The sequence below is a fragment of the Lepisma saccharinum genome, chromosome 10 (assembly GCF_977018435.1).
Source record: "Lepisma saccharinum chromosome 10, izLepSacc3.1, whole genome shotgun sequence".
Lineage (NCBI taxonomy): Eukaryota > Metazoa > Arthropoda > Insecta > Zygentoma > Lepismatidae > Lepisma > Lepisma saccharinum.
This window is the reverse complement of record NC_139238.1, coordinates 75,878,731-75,900,462: the sequence shown is the minus strand read 5'-3', so window position 1 is coordinate 75,900,462 and position 21,732 is coordinate 75,878,731. Positions and strand designations below refer to the sequence as shown.

The 21,732-nt window shown below is 40.7% G+C and overlaps 1 protein-coding gene across 2 annotated transcripts in view; it reads left to right on the top strand.

The window, feature by feature from the left end:
* Positions 1-21,732, top strand: part of Cad96Cb (protocadherin Fat 4-like Cad96Ca) — a 244,023-nt gene that overhangs the window by 143,797 nt on the left and 78,494 nt on the right. For both annotated transcript variants that reach the window (XM_083130503.1, XM_083130502.1), the window contains exon 3: positions 15,230-15,316. In XM_083130503.1, coding sequence (XP_082986629.1) covers positions 15,230-15,316 — 87 coding nt within the window. The remainder of the gene's footprint in view (positions 1-15,229; positions 15,317-21,732) is intronic.

Genomic DNA, 21,732 nt, shown 5'->3' with positions numbered 1-21,732 from the left:
CTCTTGTCGCTTTCAGCAGGCTAGTTGAGGAAGTAGATAGACTATCTTGGCTTGGATCAGTGGGCTTCCCGAGAGCAACCTGAGTATTTGTAAAATGTTTTATTTATTTATGTTTGGTGTTTTAAGTTCACTTTATGCACAGTAAGGCTAATCGGGACTGGACCTACAGTTTAAAGTGTGATCCGAACCAGCATGTGACTCCAACAGGTATCGAAACCGTGTCCCCTTGATTACAAGGCGACGACGCTACCACAGCGCCAGCGGGGAGGCCTCTCTCTCTCTCTCTCTCTCTCTCTCTCTCTTTCTCTCTCTCTTTCTTCCCTTTTAACAGCACTTCTTCTGGTTGCGAGGATGAGGTGCACACCCACAGGTCCAGGAACCAGCCGCCACTGCAACCAAATTCCTCTCCCAAAGTTAATGGCGAGTTCTGACTGGCAAAGAGCAAAGCATGTAATCTCTCCAGCGTTCCTGCCAGTGGATGGAAGGAGTCACGTGACAGCTGCTGCAACAGGAACCGCTTTAAGTTAAACTTTTAGGCTTATAGTAAGAAATCAAAACCAATCAATAGTAATTATAGATTACCCGCAAACTACCAGAGATACGTTCAGTAGAATTATGCACGACACCCTGTTCTTTTCACAGGTGTTCCCTGCGTGTACGGTATGGGTCATTCACACGAAGTCTGTAAACATGAAAGTTTCGAATTCTACATAATGGGCCTGGGCAGGTGATAATTTCAACATGCACAGCAGTTTCGGGATAGATCACAAACACATCCATCTGAATCAAGTGTCTCGTGCACGCATATCCCTTCTCCTTGTCACTCGACGCTTTCATCAGCCACGACGGAAGAACGGTTCATTCAAAGAATCGTTCGATGGAACGGGTTTTGTAAGATTCAGCTGGTTTAATCCTACCGGGCCGTGAGAGGTTGTTCTGAAGTGTGCGAATTGTAGCCTAAGCATGTCTCAACTTTGAAAGATGTCCTCTCGCCCTGGGTTTCAAATTCCTATTTAGCCGGCTCCCGTGGCGCAGTGGTTAGCACATAGCGCTACGACGCTCGGGGTCCCGGGTTCGAATCCCGGCCTGGGCATGAATGTTTGAGAGTGTCCATTCATCAATTTTATCATATCAGTTATCCCCATCTTTACAAATTAGCCAAAAGTCGCACAAAAAGTGAAGTGGAATAGAACAAATCAAACAAACAATCAAATGAAAATAAATTACGGGAAGAATAATTTAATTTATTTCACACTTTTTCAGTTTTAATTTAATTTCCCTACAATTTCGATTTTTCCCTGTTTTCACCTAAAATTCTGTGAGGGAAATTTCTTTTCATGTGGCAATCCTGCATAGATTGAACTGTTCTTTTCAAGTGAACGGTTCTTTTATAAGACCAGTTCGCCGAGGTGAACGGTTCGCTGAAATTAGTGACCGGTTCAGTTCAGGACTTGCCGTCCAAAGGCAAAATGTCACATTTTAGATCCAGTTCCGGGGTGAACCGTCTTGTTAGGCGAGGGATGGGGAGAAATGCGGAACCGTTCCTCCGTGTCGAATTGCTCCCTCCGAGTGGAATCGCTGTCGATGGTCAGGGTCATCGCCTCGCTTCCAGCCGTGTTGTGGACTCGCCGTTTTACGCATCGCAGCCCATGCCTGGGAACTTGTTTGTAATTGCCTATCTGCAGGGGAGGATAGGGTATTGCTCCTTCACAAATCTTATCCGCTTTGCTGGTCGTTTCTTGAACCGCTTGGCTAAATTTCGGGGATATCGTGGTGGAAACGTCAGCCGAAGATCAGTTTACCGAAATGGTCTCGGTCGGGCGGTTGCGAGTCTCTACAGATTGCTAGCTGATACTGTGATAGCCGTTGACAGATTTATCAACACAGACTATTACTACAAGCAGCAGGCAATGATGATGCAGTTCGCCGTTATCGGGACTGGAGCTGCTAGGAGTACATCGATACGAGTTCTTGATTTTGCTGGGCCTCCCCGGTGGCGCAGTGGGAGCTTCGTCGCCTTGTAATCAAGGGGTCCCGGGTTCGATACCCGGTGGAGACACTTAGTTGTTCGGATTCCACTTCAGACTGTAGTTGCAGTCCCGATTAGCCTTATTGTGGACTTAAATCACCAAATCAATCAATCTTAATTTTAGATACTTTCGGTAGTGTTTCGGTTGTCGTGGCTACAAGCCTCTTCCTCCCGACTTTTTCATTAGGTGCCGCGTGGTCAGTGTTTCGAGTCCCATCGCCGCTGTTTTCTGGCTTCCGAGACCGGGGTTCACTACTTCTTATCAAGTAGCCCCCCCCCCAGTTGTCCTCACGACGCTGGGTCAACGCCAAAAATTTTGGGTGTCCCACCGGGAATCTAACCTGGGACCTCTCGGAGCAAAGGCGAGTACGCTAATATACATCTAACTCATCTAACATTGCGACCTGAAATATTTCGTGAACAACAACAAATATTGAAAAACTGCTTTCGCAGTTAGTGGACACAATACGTTCAACTACGTAACGCAGTACGATTTTCGACACAAACTTTTTCTTAGTGGAAACCCAATTTTATTTTCAGCTCATTTGAAAGTACGGAAAAAATCATTAAGAATGGCGTTTGTTAGATTGAAATACAAGTAGTTCTCAAGTAATTGTAACCTGAAATTGACGCTTGAAACAAACATTCTCACAAGTTGATTCGTGTGTCGTAACAAACATGTTACTCTTCTGCATACTGTGCGTTGTGCTTAGGAAAGTTACATTCCAACAACTGCGGGTTACAATAAAATGTATAGTTTATACATAAGTAAACTCTGACAAATTATCTAAAATGTTCTGATACATCTTTCTGAGTTAACAAATAACTGTTAATTAAAAAGTATAAATTTTAAACATTAATCCATCAGTTACATGCATAAGCATTAACATCTTTCTCATTTTTAATTGGCGTTCATTTATTTACGTTATAATTTTTAGTACATTGGAACAATCAACTCTTCTCGTTTGGTCATGACAAATCTTTAAGTTTTCAACTTTGTTATACATTTTACCTTCAAATTGATTTATCAAATTTATGAAATAAAGCAAGAGCGTAACAAAGTACACTGATTAACCAGACGTTTGTGATAGTGCACTTACGTCAGAACTGTTGCTGAGAAAATAGTATTTTCAGACTCTGAAAAGGCCGGGATGATACTTATCTATGGCGAGTGTAGGAAAAATGCAGCACTGCGTGCAGGCTGTATGCGTGACGACATTTGCGCTCGGCTCTGCCGACCGGCATAGAGAGGGAAGCGCCTTCACGCTCAACTTCAGGTTACATTTACTTGAGAACTACTTGACGAATTACAATGTAACAAACGCCATTCTTAATGATTTTTTCCATACTTTCAAATGAGCTGAAAATAAAATGGGGTTTCCATTTAAAAAAAACTAAGTTTGTGTTGAAAATCGTACTTCCTTACGTATTTGAACGTATTGTGTCCACTAATTTCATGAGCCCCTCTCATACCTATATATCTGCGAAAGCAGTTTTTCAATATTTGTTGTTGTTCTCGAAATATTTTAGGTCGCAATGTTGGATGATTAGATGAGACACCCTGTATATATATATATATATATATATATATATATATATATATATATATATATATATATTTGAAAAAGAAAACTTCTAAGCGGCAGTTTTCCCCACCTCAAAATTATATATACTCAACTCAATATTTACTTTTCATTCTTGACTAAATTAAAGACAAACACAAACATCCATGTCTTACCAGGAATTCGAACCTGGCCCTCTGTCGTCGTATCGCGCTGTGCTAACCACTCTGCCACAGGGGTCGACGACCATTTTCGAGGCAGGAACCTAAAAGTTCTCCACAAATGCTAACTTTTTGGTTATTTTGGTTCTAAAGTTACCGTTATACTCCCTAAATACGAACACACACCTTCCAAATCGTGGATAATCTTCTGGTGTTGAAGATGGCGGAAGAAGATAAGACGATCTGAAATCAGCCTCTGGACCGTTTCCTTGCTTCAGTGGATCGAATGTGGAGGCTGAGAAACCAGTCACTTAATGAGGCGTTAATTATTAGAAGCTAAGCAATATCGTGGGAAAATTCTGCTCCAGGTTACCTACCCTCATTTGTTCCTTACTCGATTCTTGATTTTCAACGTTACATGCTCTTCCTCCTAAATTCTTGTCGGTAAATCTGCAAATAGGTTCCGACTGGACGGTTTCAAGCGTATAAACTAGGTTGAACGAATGATTCATTTTATGGTTCCTTCTTTTTCTCGATGATGCAGGCAGGCAGTTTGAAGATTCTCGAAGTGATCTTTTCTCAGACGAGACCGAGAATGAGACAGGACCTGTGTAAAGTCGAGATGCATCCGAGAATCTGTCTCGTTCGAGACTTCGGTATAGTGTTTGAAAAGGTAGCCGGACAATTGCGATGAACACAGTTAGAAGTGAAAGGGCGGGTGGACAATTTTTATCTTCTATGAACTTGAAGGCGGACTTAACACCCCGTACAATACCTCTTACAAGAGAATTATTGATATTTTCGGCTGGGAATTTGGTTCAAACAAGTTTTTGAACATGCGCTAGAGTAAATAGACACCTTTCGAAGCTACCTGTTTCCTCCACTTTCCAACTCTCTTGTCGATTTTAATGTCACGCTTCTTCCTTTTCTGACCTTCTAGATTAAGTTCTATCATGTACGTACTTGATGTTGGTGTCTTGTGTTGGCTTTTGGAAGCGGTCTTCCAAGCCAGCTATTTATTTTGTTGTTCCAACCTTCTACAGCATTATTAGTTCTGTGGCGCCTTTGGTTAGGTTAGGTTAGGTTCTGATCGCCGCAATTGCCCTACCATTCATTTGTAAATTGACCTTCACCGTCAAAATCATAGCAATTGTCCGTGATTTTGACTTCATCGCAATTGTTCCTAGATTCGTTTGAAAAACTTACCTAAAGCAAATTCACATACAAAACGGATATCTACCTGATTATTTACATTAATATATACTTATGTGTTCTGTCCATAATTGATTAACTGATTTGGTTTATTTTACTTCGCTTTTCTGCCACTCTTAGCTAATCGTGAAGATGAGGATGAGTGATGATATGATGAAATTGATGAAGGGACACTTGCAAATAACACCCGTGCCAAGGCCGAAATTCGAACTCGAGACCACTGGCGCTGTGCTAACCACTCCTCCCACGAGGTCGGCTTTTGTTTATAACAGAATAACAGAATCAATACAAGGATTACGGCAGGGAAGATATGCTTGTTAGTGGAGCTAGAGCCGTGCAGAAACAGGCAAATGACTGGAAATATTGCTGGTCCAGATCACCTGCCTCGGGATTCGAACCTGGGTCTTCCGCGTGGTAGCCAGTAGCTCTATCAACTGAGAAAAGAATTTGTATCGAAAGAGGAAGAGAAGAGTAGGTGGAAGAAAAGAGGAAGTAAGAAAAGGAAATGGTGAAAATATTAAGAGAGAGAGAGATACATGTAGCGAGAGGTGTCGTGTCGTTTGCACGGAGGCTTCTTATCGGTTCATTTCCGCCGTGACATATGTCAAGACCTTCCTCGGCTGGTTTTCCCACAATCCAGAGTGTCATCACCGCCGCGCGCACGTGTGTTTATGGGCACATGGTGCATAATGCATAAAGTGGACTTTTATGTGTGTTTATGACGATGCACAGCTGTGTATACACTGAGATGTTAAACCTATCCAGAGAGTCAAATATGAGTTTTCTTTACTTATACACAGGATTACTTGTATCAATTTTATTCCACAACAGAAATCTGTATCAGCCTATTAACTATTAATCATTTATCGTTAATCGTAAAAAAAACATTGTAAATAAAGTATTGTTAAAATATTGAAAGCATTCTATAAGTACTACGTAAAAATATACACTTTGGAAGCAACATAAATGTGCCAGTCTATTACACTTAATTATTATACACTACACAAAATCGTCAAAAACATTATAAATACAGTGTAATTTTTTGCAAACATTATATAAGTAACAGCTACGTATATATAAACACAATATTTCGATAGACTTACACAACAACAATACAAACGTTATTTGAATTCTTGTAGGTATGCAAATGCTCTAAGGCATTCCACGCGTTGTTTCTATCATTTCCATATTCTCTGCCATTTTGTCGTCTCTCTCAAGTCTCAGTTTTACATAAATACTAATTCCCAATGTAGATCCCTCATACATACTTTCATCTTACACTCATTTACCAATCGCCTTCCTTTTCAATCGAAGATAAACACAGCTGGAGCTGGGGAACGTCATAAACACACATGCGCGCGGCGGTAATGACACTCCGGATTGTGGAAAACCCACCAAGGAAGATCTTGACATATGTGGCGGCGGAAATGAACCGGCGCAAGCGACACGGATTCGTAGCGAGAAATATAGAGTGAGAAATTTAAAAACATAGAGAGAGAGAGAAAGAGAGAATAATGCAGTGAAGGAAAAAGATGGAGAAGGATAGTGAACAAGAGAAATAATAATAGAGCGAGAAAGACAGAAAGTTAAACAGAAGCGTAACGAAATGTAATCAAACAGAACGACATTAATCTGGTCTCTATCCATGCAGAACAATTGGAGAAAACAAAGAAGTGGTCGGTAAGTTCACCGCTTAGCATCCGATAATTTATGTGAAGGAAGCATTTCCCATGCCTTGCAGTTTCTTCTCGTTTCTTCCAGAGAGAAAAAAACGGAGCAACCAATCACGGCCGAGCTCCGGTTGTCAGGCTGTCGATAGAGATTAATTAAGCCCTTTCTATTCGTTACCGATCGCGAGATGACAGGAAATCGAGAACCGAAGAGAAAATGGCGAAGGATCAGCTCGATCTTATGTTAATATGAAGATCCTGTCGACTTGTCTGACGTGCTGTTGATTTTCTCTTTCGGCCCTTTGTATTTCTTTGTTTTTGTTTAGACAGGTGGGTCGGAAAAACTTGTTTCGGCATGCAAACAGTCGATTAATGGTTAATTAGAATCGGAAGACACAGGCTTCAACTTGGTTTCATTATGAAGTTGCCTTGTTGTTATTGAACTGGGTTTCAATTTGACTCTTGTAACGAAAAACTAACAAGGGAGGTTATCTAAGTGTCCCCCTACGATTTCCATGAAACTTGGCAGGTGTATAGAGGGGCCCAAAGGAAGAAATAAGTGTTTTTGTGTTTCAGCTAAAAACTGTTTTAGGGGGCAAATCCCCCCTCAAGTGTGAAGATGAGGACAAATTTAAGTGGGTATCTGACACCTGTGTCCCTCTCCGATTTCCATGACACTTGGCAGGTGTATAGAGAGGCCCAAAGGAATAAATATGTGTTTTTGTGTTTCAGCTAAAAAAAACTGTTTTAGGGGGCAAATTCCCCTTCAAATGTGAAGATGAGGACAAATTTAAGTGGGTATCTGACATCTGTGTCCCCCCTCCGATTTCCATGAAACTTGACAGGTGTATAGAGGGGCCCAAAGGAAGAAATACGTGTTTTTTGTTTCGGCGAAAAAAAACCGTTTTAGGGGGCAAAACCCGCCTCAAATGTCAAGATGAGGACAAATTGACGTGGGGATCTGACCCCTGTGTCCCCCTCCGATTTCCATGAAATTTGGCAAGTGTATAGAGGGGCCCTATGCCCCCTGTTTCTTCCTATGCCATATTCACGTGGTTTCGGGATCAGATCGCCACTTCAATTTCTCCTTATCTTGACATTTGAGGGGGAGTTTGCCCCCTAAAACAGTTTTTCTTAGCTGAAACACAAAAACACGTATTTCTTCCTTTGGGCCCCTCTATACACCGGCCAAGTTTCATGGAAATCAGAGGGGGACACTTAGATAACCTCCCTTGTAAGGATTAAAAGCATTGTTGTGCTTTGAGTTTTATTGGCACCCTGTATCGGTAACATCGCCAAAGATTTGTGTTCGAAGGTTCAAAGGTTGGCTTGCTTCGATGGTTGTGGATGCTAAAATTCTCTTTTTTCTTTGTTTTTTCTTCTTCCTGCCAACCTCCGTGGCAGAGTGGTTAGCACACCCCGCTAGGGATCCAAGGTTCGAATCCCGGCCTGAGCATGAGTGTTCTTTGTGAGTGTCCCTTCATCAATTTCATCGTATCATTACTCATCCTCATCTTCGTGATTAGCTAAAAGTGGTAGAAAAGCGAAGTAAAATAAACCAAATCAATCAATCAATTTTCTTTCTCTGCCTCCTCGATGGCGCAGTGGTAACGTCGTCACCTCGTAATCAAGGGTTCCTGGGTTCGATACCCGGTTGAGGCACATAGTGGTTCGGATCCCACTTTAAACTGTAGGTCCAGTTCCGATTAGCCTTACTGTGCATAAAGTGGACTTAAAACACCAAATCAATCAATATTTCTTCCTCTCTTTTCTTTTCTTTGCTTCTATTTATATACACATGTACTCATACATATACATATATGTGTATGTGAATATATTTACACACACACACGCATGCGCGCGCGTTTCTGATTTTTCCTTCCTTTCTTTCCTTATTATCTTCTCTTTTTCTCTTTGTAATTTCTTTACTCTCTTTTTTGTGCTCTTTTCTTTTTCATTTCTCTTATTTATTCCCATCTGTTTATCTACATCTTCATATTTTTTCCATATGTTACATTGTTACTCTTCTATCTTACTTTATGCATCTCTTCGTTACTACGAAGAAGAAGATAGAGAAAAGGAAAAGTAAGAATAGACAAAGGAGGAAAGAGATGAAATTGAAGGGAGATATAATAAAAGGAGGAAGTGATGTAGGTGCTGCGAAAATGAAAGGGAAAGAAATAAAGTCTGTCGAATCGGGAAACAGATTATGGACCCCTTGATTACAAGCTGACAACGTTATCTGGAGGTCAGCTCCAGAACAATCACGTTGAGTGTTCGACTCCCCTTTCTCGCTACCGAAGATTCCCCTCAAAACAAGAATAATGGTAACAGGTTGAACGTGTCAAAATAGAGTCAAACGACTACTTTTCAAAATGATCTCCGGAAGATTAATACACCTGCTCCACCTTGACACGAACTTGAAGAATCTTTCTGTGTAAAAACAGAGCTCTTGAAGAGGCGCAGATGCGCGTTTCTTCTTGAGCTAATTGGTAGCCATTTGGGGAATCGGGCACTTAGGCTCGTTAGTATGGAAGGGGTTGCCTTGTTAACATCTCTGTTGGCCGCCTGGCATTAATAAATAGATTGTTATTTGTCTGCCTCGTGACACGTTGGAAGATCACGTAGGGAATGCGACTCGATCGACAGGGATGATTTATCTGCCCATCTTATTTCCTTCTACTACCTCCCTTCTCTCTGTCTCTCTCTCTCCCTCCCTCCTTACCTCTCTCTGTTATTTTACTAATTCTTCCTCTTATTTCTTTGGTTCTCTCTGCCCTGTTCTCTCTCCTTTCTTTCTTTTTCCTTTATTTTTCTAATCTATTTACTTGCTTGTTTTGTTCCTTTCTCTCTTCTTTCTCCTTTCTCTTTCTTTTCTTTTGTATCCATCCCTTCAACTATCAATTCCTGTTTTTCCACATTGTTTCCTCTCTTAGTTTCTTCCTCTTTTTTCTTAATTTATGTATTCCTTTCTTTATGTAAACATCTTTTTCTGTCTATGTGCATCTTTACTCTTTTTATGATGTGTGTACTTATTTCTTTTTGCATCTTTTCTTCCTTTATATATCTTTTTCTTTATGCATTTTTTTATTTCCTATATATATATATATATATATATATATATATATATATATATATATATATATATATATAAATATAATAAAAGGTAAAAAAATAAAATATATATGTCCTCCTCCGTAGCCGAGCGGGTTAAGGCGTCCACTCGTCTTGAGATCGTTCGCTGCGGGACGGCGTAGGTTCGAATCCGGCTCTGGTCGGAATTTATTCGGCCTACGTATAGGGCCGGTGGCAACCCACCATCGTGAGGAAATTGGGGAGCTCCGAATGAGTGAGCGGTAACCCGGTCGAGAAGACCTACAACGGTTGGGGATACGTCGGGCTGACCATCCGTCACCCCAATACTGGTCTAAGATCTCCACGCTATAACAGGTGACGGAGGAACAGTGTGGGAGGGAGACCAGCAGTCGGTAGGTAAGCCAAGGCTCTCATAGGGCTGTCGCGCAGTGGTTGTTATTATTATATATATCTATCTTTTTGCATCTTTTTCTTTCTTTATGTATATCTATCTTTATTTATGCATCTCTCTCTATATATTGAAGCCGCGGTAGCTCAGTCGTTAGGGCGTCTGACTACCATGCGAGACACCCGGTTTCGAGAACCAGGGGAGAACCAGAACTTTTTCCACCTGTTCAAGCGACTCCGGCGCCCACCCAGCGTCGTGTGGAGTGCGTACCTGGAGGAAACTCTTGGGGGTAAAGGCGGCCAGGGGCGTGGTGTTGATCACATCAGCCCCAGCTCGGCCGAGATCAAGAAAGTGTGGGACCCTAACCCCACACTATCTATACGACTTCATGGCGTGGTGCAAAGCACAGGGGAGAACTTTATTTAGTACAGAATTCTTAACAGATTACAGAACTATATTTATTACTGCGAAAACTCACCGGAATGAGTGTTGGACCAACAGTACCGGACTGATTGTCGGCGCGTTGGATGTAAGTCGTGAATGAAATCTCGCGAGTGCTCCAGATCGCTACCCTTGTTCCCAGATTCATTACCCCATTCATCCAGCGGGACAATCGCAGTGGATGAATTCATAACAGGCAACGCCATTAAGTTCTCACGGAACATGAGAAGACGGCTGGGTTCGGTTCCGGAACATTAAATCCGGCCAACCTCCTTTTACCATCCTCGCGAAGTGGAACCGATCGGATCAACACATTTCAGGGGGATAGAGGGGGCGCTAGCCCTTCTCTAAGACAATGAACGCTCTCTGTCCAGCCAAATCACGACGAGGGCGTGGCTCTTTTTTTTCGCGAGGATCCAGGAAAGAATTGAGTGTATTCTCTAGAGAATTTCTTCTCGTGGCAATGCAAGTACTTTCCATAATGTTCCTATCAGATAATGAGGATGTAGGTTTTAAAGCCAATTCACGTCTTTACTTTCCTTTTAAGGTTCGTATGCTTCCTTTCATTTCTGTGCAGATGTCTTTTGTCTTTTTTTAATTTGGGGACCGGTTTTTATTACGTGTTCTCTTTGTTCAAATACTTCACAACCTATCGCTTATATCCTTTGTTTTCGGGCAGTACACTTGTAAAAAAGTTGGCTGGTGAAGTGACGGTCTAATTTTCCCCGTCACTCAGTTACCGTTAAAAAATTACTATGACCCTTTTCGACCGTTACATAGTTAAACTAACAAGGGATGTTATCTAAGTGTCCCCCTCCGATTTTCATGAAACTTGGCAGGTGTATAGAGGGGCCCTATGCCCCCTTTTTCTTCCTATGCCATATTTACGTGGTTTCGGGGTCAGATCCCCACTTCAATTTCTCCTCATCTTGACATTTGAGGGGGGGGGCTGCCCCCTAAAACAGTTTTTTTTAGCTGAAACACAAAAAGACATATTTCTTCCTTTGGGCCCCTCTATACACCTGCCAAGTTTCATGGAAATCGGAGGGGGACACTTAGATAACCTCCCTTGTAAGTAGTGTAATTTCAATGGATCTGTTTTTAAAAATTGACATCCGTGGCTGAGTGGTTAGCACTGTGTGCTAGGACACCGGAGTTTAAATCTAGGCATGTGTGTTCCTTGTGAGTGTCCCTTCATCAATTTCATCATATCATCATCACTCATCGGACGTGTAAGTGGTGTTCTCAGAGAACACACTTCCGGTAACGGCAATGTTGCAGACTAACGAGGCTCCGGCGTCTGAACCTACGGCCAGGATAATCTTTCGCAGGGCTGTCCTGTCCTGTGTTTGTCCTTAAGTGTGCCGAGTGCCACTTTACAAGCCTACGCTTTTACTTAGGTAAGGAGATTTTAGTCCAGAGACAGATGTTGATTTTAGCTAGGATAATGTGACGGGGCAAGTAGCCTAAGTGCTGACGCACTCAACATTTTCGATCAATCAATCAAATTGGATTTTGAAATGCACCTGTCAATTTAAATTTGAATTTCGAGTCCACATTGTGCCCAGTTAGGCTAATAGGGACTTAACCTACAGTTTAAGGTTGGATCCGAACCACTATGTGCATCCACCGAGTATCAAACCCGGGACTCTTTGCTTACAAGGCTACGTTACCACTACGCAAAACGGGAAGGCAAATACACTTGTGCAATATAATGATTGATTGATTTTCTTTATTTTATTTCGCTTTTGTGCCACTTTTGGATAATTTGCGAAGATGGGGATGAGTGATGATTTGATGAAATTGATGAATGGACACTCACAAACATCCATGCTCAGGCCGGGATTCGAAGCCGGAACTCCTGGCGTCGTAGTGCGATGTGCTAACTACTCCGACAAGCGCCCTGCTGGAACATAATGAAAATATGTGAATAGCAGATTATTAATCACTTCCAGAAACAATGTTTTGAATTAACAAATCGAGTTTTCCATTTATATCCTGTTTCTATATTGTTCTTTTGAACCTGGTCATGAAACAAATATCCTATGTATGTATGGTCCCTTTATCATGTCTCGATGATATTAATGTGCTATCGGCCTATCGGCGTTGTTAGCACACAGCATCAATATTTGCATGCTGTGTGCGGAAAACGCCAAAAGGCGGAGTTTGCTATGTTATTAGTTTTTCACCACACACTGCATATCACTTCGAGAGAAGTGTGAAATGTTACTTATTACTAGACGTCGGATTTTAGGTTTTAACCTATTTATTCCTTTACAGGTATGTAAGAAATAATAAGTTATGTCAGCGTTTTGTTAAAAAACGCAACAACTGATGAAGTTTTATAGTGCCTAAAAAAACCTATTTTGCTTGTTAGAACCTATTTTAGGTTTATGCGCCTAAATCAAGCCTTTTTTTAAAGGTTTTTATATATTTTTAGAGGTTTTACAGAATTGTTATGTCACACAGAGGCATTTGCTTTGTTTCGTCACGAGAAAATTCAATGACGAACGTGTTTGAAACTTACTATCTGTCGATTTCCCTTCCTCCAAGTCCATGGTGATTTTTCAAAGCTTTAAACGAAGCAAAATGTCTGGTGCCACTGTTACCTGCACAGTCCAAAGTGCAAACTTCTGATCCGTGTGGTCTTGCTCACTTTCGCGTCACTTCGGTGCTTTCTGGCATTCACGCCTTCCAGACTAACATTTCAGCATTGAAGTTTGCACCACTGACTTGACTATGTTTTTGTCGAAAGATTATTTTCAGCATATAAAATGATCCTCGCAGACAAAATTGCGGAGTTTGACTGTGGATAACATGAAAAAAGATTATCGCCTAACTAAACGGCGAAGAGTGGATTTTAATAGCAAATTTCCAATGGTAAGTTCTCCCATCGCCGTAGGCAGAATTCTCAGGAGTTGGCAACCTGAATTCTCAGGCTTTGGCAACCAGAATTTCTCAGGAGTTGGCAACCTGAATTCTCAGGAGTTGGCAACCAGAATTCTCAGGCGTTGGCAACCAGAATTCTCAGGAGTTGGCAACCAGAATTCTTAGAAGTTGGCAACCTGAATTCTTAGAAGTTGGCAACCTGAATTCTTAGGAGTTGGCAACCTGAATGTTTATAAGTTTGCAAACTGACTACCGTTAGGATGGCAACGTGTGGCTTCGTTGAAGACCTCAAGAATGAGTCTAGTATTGTCCCTCCATAGCCTAGGACCAGTGTCATAGTGACATAGCCCAGGTCTTAGACTCAGCACACGCCAATGCCAAATCTATAATTGCAGCCGAATCTTCGCTTGAAAGTTTCAAGTGCACGACTAGACATCAAGAAACTGTGTCAGGCTTCTCGCTAGAAACTCTGAAGATTTACAATAAAACTCCAAAATTGTGCTTGACAGTTTGTTTACAAACTTATTTTTGTTCTTTCCTTTTTTTCAATAACTTTGGAAAAACTTTATGAAAAGTAAAGTTTTTTATATACTTCTTAGCATACATGTGTCTCACAGATTCATTTTTGTAAGTAATCATTAAGCTTGTAGACGTAGGAACCCCAAATAAAATTATAAACGTAGAATTATAATGTTTATTTGTTTACCGCCTTTCCACATACAGCCAGTGATGTGCGTCTACGCGTAAACAATCATAGTGTACATTCTACACGTAGACTATTTTATACATGTAAATTACGTAATCTATGTAAACAACATGGCGAAATGTAATAGATAACTTAGCAAAGGGCGCCGTGGAATTAAAATAAAATTATACTGCGTATCAGTTGCTGATGTGTGAAGATAACTTTTCATACTCTTTCTTCCAAATTGGAACAATTTCTCACCTAGGAAGAAACCTAATATAGGTAATATTCTAGTGTTTTATGTTGAAAAGACCACTCTTGGCTCACGACTGCCATCTGTTGTTGTTTTTTGCATACTATTTATCTTCTTCCATAGTTGATGATAGAAGAGAAGAGAAATTTTGTTGTAAATAGGATTCTTTTCATTTCGTTAGGAACCAATACAGTTGAAAATGTCACTTTCCTTTCATGAAACCATTGAAAATTGATTTTAATGCACTTTAGGTTATCTACTTAGTCTATGTAAACTTCAACCAATGTAATCTACGCGTAGATTACGTGTAGACAACGCATGTAGACGTAAACTTATAGTCTACGGCATATCACTGCATACAGCCCGAATACCATCTTTTTCCTATTGGAGATACACGCCCAACATATCAAAAAGGCCCCACCAATCAGGCAGCCAAAAAATCTCCCCAAAACCCAGTATTCTGAGAAAACCTCTGGTGGGGCTACATTAGACGTTTAATTACGACTAAATGGTACAATGAGAAAAAAGTTTAACAACCGCGGCCATAGATGGTTCTGATGTCTTATCTCTCAGTATGCCCAATACATATGCTACAGACATAAGACTGGAGTCTATGTTGGGCTAAGAAAGTGCTATGACATCACAAGTATATGTAAAAAAAGCTCGGAAGATACGTGGGTAATTATTATCTTGTTGGAAGACATTTTCTTAAAGATGTTCCACGACAGAGATGTTGTTAGAGTACCTATATATCAATATGAAATTGAATGATTACAAATAGAAAACTTTTCTATTTCGGTTGAATGCGATTCTAAGGCTGATTTGTAAATCTCTTTTTTCCAGTTCCTGACAACAGATGTTACCTGGAGAATGGAGGGTCGACGGAGAGTTTCTTCGTGAGTGAAGATGTTCCAGTGGGCACAGTCATAGGTAAGTAAACTGACTCTTGTTGTCCATAATTTTGGCAACCACAGCATTTTTCTGCAATATCGGACCTTGGACGAACATGGTGTACAAAGAAGCGAATTGCGACACTACACAGCGAGACTAGTGTATGTACATTCTAATACAGAGTGATCAAAAAGTCACGCAACCCATGGAGGGACTATAAAAGATGTTGGAAATGGCCACCATTCAGTCCCTCACACATGTGCACCCTTTTGATCATGTTCCTGAAGACCCTCTGGAGTGTATCACATGAAATGTTGTCCACAGTACGTTGAATATTCGTTTTCAGTTCATCCAAAGTGTGTGGACGCGATACGTAGGCCGCAGACTTCAGAAATCCCCAGAGGAAAAAGTCCGGCGGAGTGAGATCGGGAGACCTGGGCGGCCATAGTGTCTTCGTAATGATGCGCCCAGGTAACACAGATTCAAAGAAATGTTACATGGGTTGCGTGACTTTTTGATCACTCGGTACATATGCATCAAATATGTTGGAAATAAACAATAGGCCAACGCGCTGTTGTTCTTTTCATGGGACAATTGAAAAACATAAATGTTTAGCCTAAACACAACTATCATCCAGGGGTGCACCCCCCAAATCTAATGCCGCGTCCCTCCCAGATCATGTCATAATCCCCATAAAGTACGAGTGTCTTATAGCCGACTTCCGTGGCGGAGTGGTTAGTACAGCGCACTATGACACAAGGGTCCCGGTTCGAATCAATTTCATCGTCATTCTCATTATCGCGATTACCCAAAAGTAGAAGAAGAAAGTCACTGTTTTTAGCTTTGCTGAACACTTTACTTTATCTGCCCCCACTAAATTCCCCCTTGTGTTCATCTAACGGATTAAATATAGTGCACCTAGTAGCGAAAGTGACTTGGAAACAGACAAAGTATATGAATTACTAATATTGTGATTTCTCTCCCCCCCATCTTATCGCACAGCATGGTGCCAAGATGTAAACTTTTATTTTTACATATATTTAGAAATATAAAACATTAAAATATTACCAAGGCAAAATTTTATAGTATAAAAAATATATAGGCTACACTAAAAACGTTATGTTTTCTTCCTTCTTGTTCGCTATCCTTAAAATGCTGCGTCCCCCCTTTCTGTATGTTTCTATGCATGCTTCTCTAAGGATTTGCTTATCGTCTCTGTGGCTTTCCCCAAACTCCTTATACCAAACCACCTGATTTTTCTTTCTCTTCTCCCTCTTCTGTTTCTTTATCTTCTTTCCTTCTTCCTTCTTCTTCTGTTGACGTCAAGTCTATCTTCCTTTTGTACCCATTCTTTTCTAGCTGCTCCCATTGGATCTATTTTGCTCTCTTTTTCTTCTTTCGTGCATATTTTCTTGATTCTGTCTTGCATATTCTTTACAAAATTTATTTTTGTCCCCTCACTCACATCACTTCTGCTGCACATTTTTCTGAGGTTGCAGTATTTTATAGGATAGCGAACAAGAAGAAGGAAGAAAAGAGAACGTTTGTAGTGTAGCCTATATATTTTTTATATTATAAAATTTTGCCTTTGTCAGTATTTTAATGTTTTATTAACATGGAGACAAGGCTTAACTGTGTTACCATTTAGAAGTATGTATACATGTTGAATTTAATATTATTTTAAGACAAATATCTTCCCCCAAGAATGTTGATTGCGCCTCTGCTATTACTCTGGTACCATAAATTACTTTTAAAATATATAATCGCTGCAAATAATATGGCATTAAATGAATTCTTTCAGTGATGTACTAATTGTCAGAGCACTGTATAGAATCTTGAACTTACAGGGGCGATTGTTATCTCTGTAAGCAAAGCATGGTTGCGAATATATTACAGCACGAATTATAAGTCAGAATTCACACCGAAGCGACACGCGACATATGCCGATTGGGAACGAGCCAATCAGCAGCAATGTTTGACGCCGTAGCGGCATGGCAGGCCGAACTAGCCAGCTTTTGATTGGTGAAATCCTCAAGCGACACGTGTCGACTCAGACTGTGTCAGTTTCCGGTTATTGAACGGAAATTTTATCATATTTTGTACTGTGATGCTGCTACGTTGCGATCCGTGACCTACCAATGATGACGTTGAATAGAATTTCTGCACCGGCCTTTTTGCAAGAAGGTATCGGCGTATTAAGGAAATCGTGTGCCACACCAGCAAAGCCGTGAGAACAAGAATGAATCTTCACGTGAACACAATGATCTGGATTTCGACATCTTGAAGATTCTATAGTCTCGCGTGCTGCTCGTTCGAAAAAGAAAACAGGGCACTTCGACCGTTAGCGTTCGTAAACAGGAACGTATGACGTCACATGCGTACGACAAGTCCTCAACGAGGGACGCTCTTGTGTGAATGTTTACACGCGAGTTTCGAAGCGTGTAGATGTTTTTTCTTCTTTCGTGTCATAAATTTTCGCTGGAACGAGAAAGGAAGATCTTGAAAGCAGGGACGGCGCTACGGAAAGGGGGGGGGTAGGGGGATGAAGCCTTCAAAAACAAGTCTCAGCCCCCTGTAACCCCCTAGATTTTTGTAGACGCATTTCAACCGAAAACTTCGAAAGTAGAAGTTTACGTTTTATATTATAAATCTTTCATTGGAGCAAGTACAATGTTCAAGTACAATTTCTAGTTCTGTTAGATCGCAAGGCTACTTTATTATGTTCTAATATCAAAGGGAGGGGACACTGCAGATATGCCTGGATAACAGTGGCCAACGGTAATTTGATACTAAGTAATTGGCCTCATGAACTCATGCGGCTGTCTTTCATTAAATTATTCATTTTTACTTGTACTATTTACCATTCAGAACACCAGATTATATAACTTACTGCTAGAAAACAATTAACTCTTTGAATCGATTCGAAAACTTAAACTATCACGCACTTACTGACAAGCGAAACGGACTCGCTACATGGCAGGCCACTGTTTCTCTCGGTAATCGCATGTTTATGCGCGGCCGTCATAGTGTGAGGGGTTTCGATTTCTACCACTTGGCAGCGACACCGTACATTAGACTGCAGGATTGGACTGCAAGTGAATGCAGTCAGCTTTTCAGCATTGACAAGGGCCTAGCAGGGAGGGAAGTGGAAGCAGTGCTTACGTTAGAGTTAACATGGAGATGTATTGGCAGTCCCCGAGGGGGAAGCGGCTTCATATACCAGTTTGCCACTTGTCGCGCGCCAAGTGCATTTGAAAGCTTCGCACAGCGCAACGGGACGCAGTAAAATAGCGGAAGTATAAATATTTAATTTTTGCACTAATGGCAACAAAATATAACTTGTTTGGGGGTCCTGCAGCCCCCCTTCATCGGCCGTCACTGATGAGTCGCCAAACTTGCTGCGAAATCTGCTGCCAGACAAAAGAAATGGCCATTTCAGTGGCTATGAGATTTTTGGCATACGAGCATACAGCTAAATGTGTAGAATTATTAGCCTCTGTAAATCGTATCACTATATTTAGGAATAGGTCTAACAGGCACGAAAAATGAATTTTATACGTAGAACGACGTTCAGAATCTAAAGAAGCCTTATGTTTATCTTCTGTTTGTTAGTTCCTCATTCAAGTACCAACAGCTGCAAGAGTGTGAGCGATGTTCTCTCATTGATTTCATAGTTATATCTATCTTTATCGCTGTAAAAATTCGGTAGGGAGAAATATCTTGTCAAAGAATCAAAGAGTACACAAACTACCTTATTATTAAATACAGTAAACCCTCGTTAACCCGAATCCCAAGGGACCGAAAAATCAAGAGTTCGTGTTAAAAAAATTCGTGCTAACCGAGGACTCAAATTTTATTGTTGCAATACAATTCTTTCTACGCATTAACCATTTACAATACGTAACACACAACTGAATTCGTTGGTTAAATACGTATAAGCTCATTGTTGACGCGATTATCGCGATTGTCGAGCAATTGCACCCAAGTTTTAATCTTTATGTTACTCGTACTGGCCATGTTTTAAACAATAGAAAAACACATTTGAACACATTGTGATCTGAATCTGTTGGTTACAATACTGTATAAGTTGATTGTTGACAAAGATTGTTGAGCGATTTCTTACATACCTAGCAGAGGAACAACAGAAAAAAAAATATGAAAAACCTTGAACGTTGTTGTTAAATGAGATATAATGACGCAACGGACTAAGAAACAGTTCGTAATTCGTGGTAACCGAAATTCGCATTAACCGATAAAACTTCCTGCTGGGACCAACATTTTGTTCATGTTAACTGAGTGTTCGTCTTAAGCGAGTTTGTGTTAACGAGGTTTACTGTACTAATAATTGGAAAAAATAAAATTGGGGTCCCAGGCCCGATAGTCTAGTTATAAGACTACTGCCTTGATATCAAGGGTTCCGGGATTTGATCCCCGGTGGCGATCATTTCAATAAGTGTTTCAGATTTCAGTAGAAGTTGTAGGTCTTATCCCGATTAGCCTCTGGACCTTCATACAAATACAATCAACTAATCATTGCACGACGATGCGAAGATCAGCACGCTTGGGCAATTTTATTGCTCACAGTCCTAGTTCTACATGTGAATTAATTATTATTTGTGATGTTAGAAAATTTCTGCTGTATCGTTACATTGGCTAATTACGATTCAGTGGAGGAGAATAAATTTTTGCTGATCAGTATTCATGCATAATATATTCTAAAATAATATTAAAGTCTTCAGCAGTTATTTTCACTAATCAAGATGCCCAGTGCAAGAGTTGCAACTACAGTAAACCCTCGTTAACTCGAATCCCAAGGGACCGAAAAATCAAGAGTTCGTGTTAAAAAAAATCGTGCTAACCAGGGACTGAAATTGTATTGTTGCAATACAGTTCTTTCTACACATTAACCATTTAAAGAAAAGTAAAAAAAAAAAGTAAAGTGTTCCCCTGTGCATAGCACCACGCCATGAAGGCGTATAGGGGGTGTGGGGGTAACGCCCCACACTTTCTTGATCCGGTCCTGAGTGGAGGTGATGTGATCAGCATCACGCCCCTGACCGCCTTTACCCCCCAGGGTTTCCCCCAGGTACCCATGTTATTCGACGCTGGGTGGGTGCCGGGGCCGCTTCCACCGTTAGAAAAGTTCCCGGATTTGAACCGGCCGGGGATCGAACCCGGGACCTTGAGCATGGTAGTCAGACGCGTTACCGATTGAGCCACCGCGGCCATTAACCATTTACAATACGTATTATGTATGTCGTCATAGAAAACACTACTACAGTAATTAACTTTTAAAAAAGTACTCACAGATCATTTTCTGGTGAAAAATTTATGTATATAGCGCTTTCGCAGACGGGAACGCAAATAACTCACCATTTTTAGCCTTAAGTTCTGAATTCCAGTCGTTGAACAAGAAAACGTAAGATATTTCATCATTGGAAGAGAAAATGGTATCATTAACACACTTTCTATTCAATGGAGGTATTGTTCATTTGATACCTACTTTATTAAGTTAGTGCCGCTTTTCTGAAGCACGATAAGCCACAATCTTCCGCCACTTACTACACTGTTAAGAATTGGACAGCTTAGAGTTATGGCACAACCCTTCAGTAGCTGTTTGCAATGATTGAAACATTCAAAATTGCCTTTCACGAAATTTATAAGTTTTGTGTTCTTTAAATTGGCATACCTCCGTCAACGGCTGGTTGCGGCAAATCAAGTGTTACCTTCGTAATCGAATTGGTAACGAGAGGTTGAGTGCTCTGTCTATTCTGTCCTTTAAGAAAGAGCTTGCAAAATGTTAGTATTCAAACAAGGGTGTAGCTGCGCATGAAAACAAATTAATGTTATCTGAGTTTCTTGCTGTGGTTCATTTTCTCATTTTAGCAAAATAGTGCTCGCACTCTTTACATAGAAATAGTGTTACCTGTAGTATTGATAAGCATTTCCAGCGAGTTGATAATGAGTGTTTGTCTTTGAACAACTTTTATAATGAAGATTAAAAATAGCTATGTAATACCCACTTTACACTCCAGCCCCACCGAAAAAAAATCGTGCGTAACCTTGTGCAAGGTCAGTAATCTGCAGGGTGGGTCAATGAATAGTAACGAATGGGCATTGGTTGACGAACAGTGACGTCAAATGGAGCTACGTGAGTTTGAAAAACCTAAATATAACGCAGGCCGTGGTTAGTATGGGAGGTATTAGTTTTGTCTACATTTAGAAAAACTTTCTCATGGAACTTGTGAGGAATATATATAATTTAATGTACTAATGTTAAAAAATATATTTCTGAGGTTATTCCAATAACCATTCTTTTCTGTCAGAATTTCCTATAATTCATAGTGTTTTACAGAAATGCACACGAATGATTTCCTCACGTCCAGTACAGTCAATGCCGACTTCCGTGATGGAGAGGCTACTATAGTCTGGTACGACACAAGGGATCCCGGGTT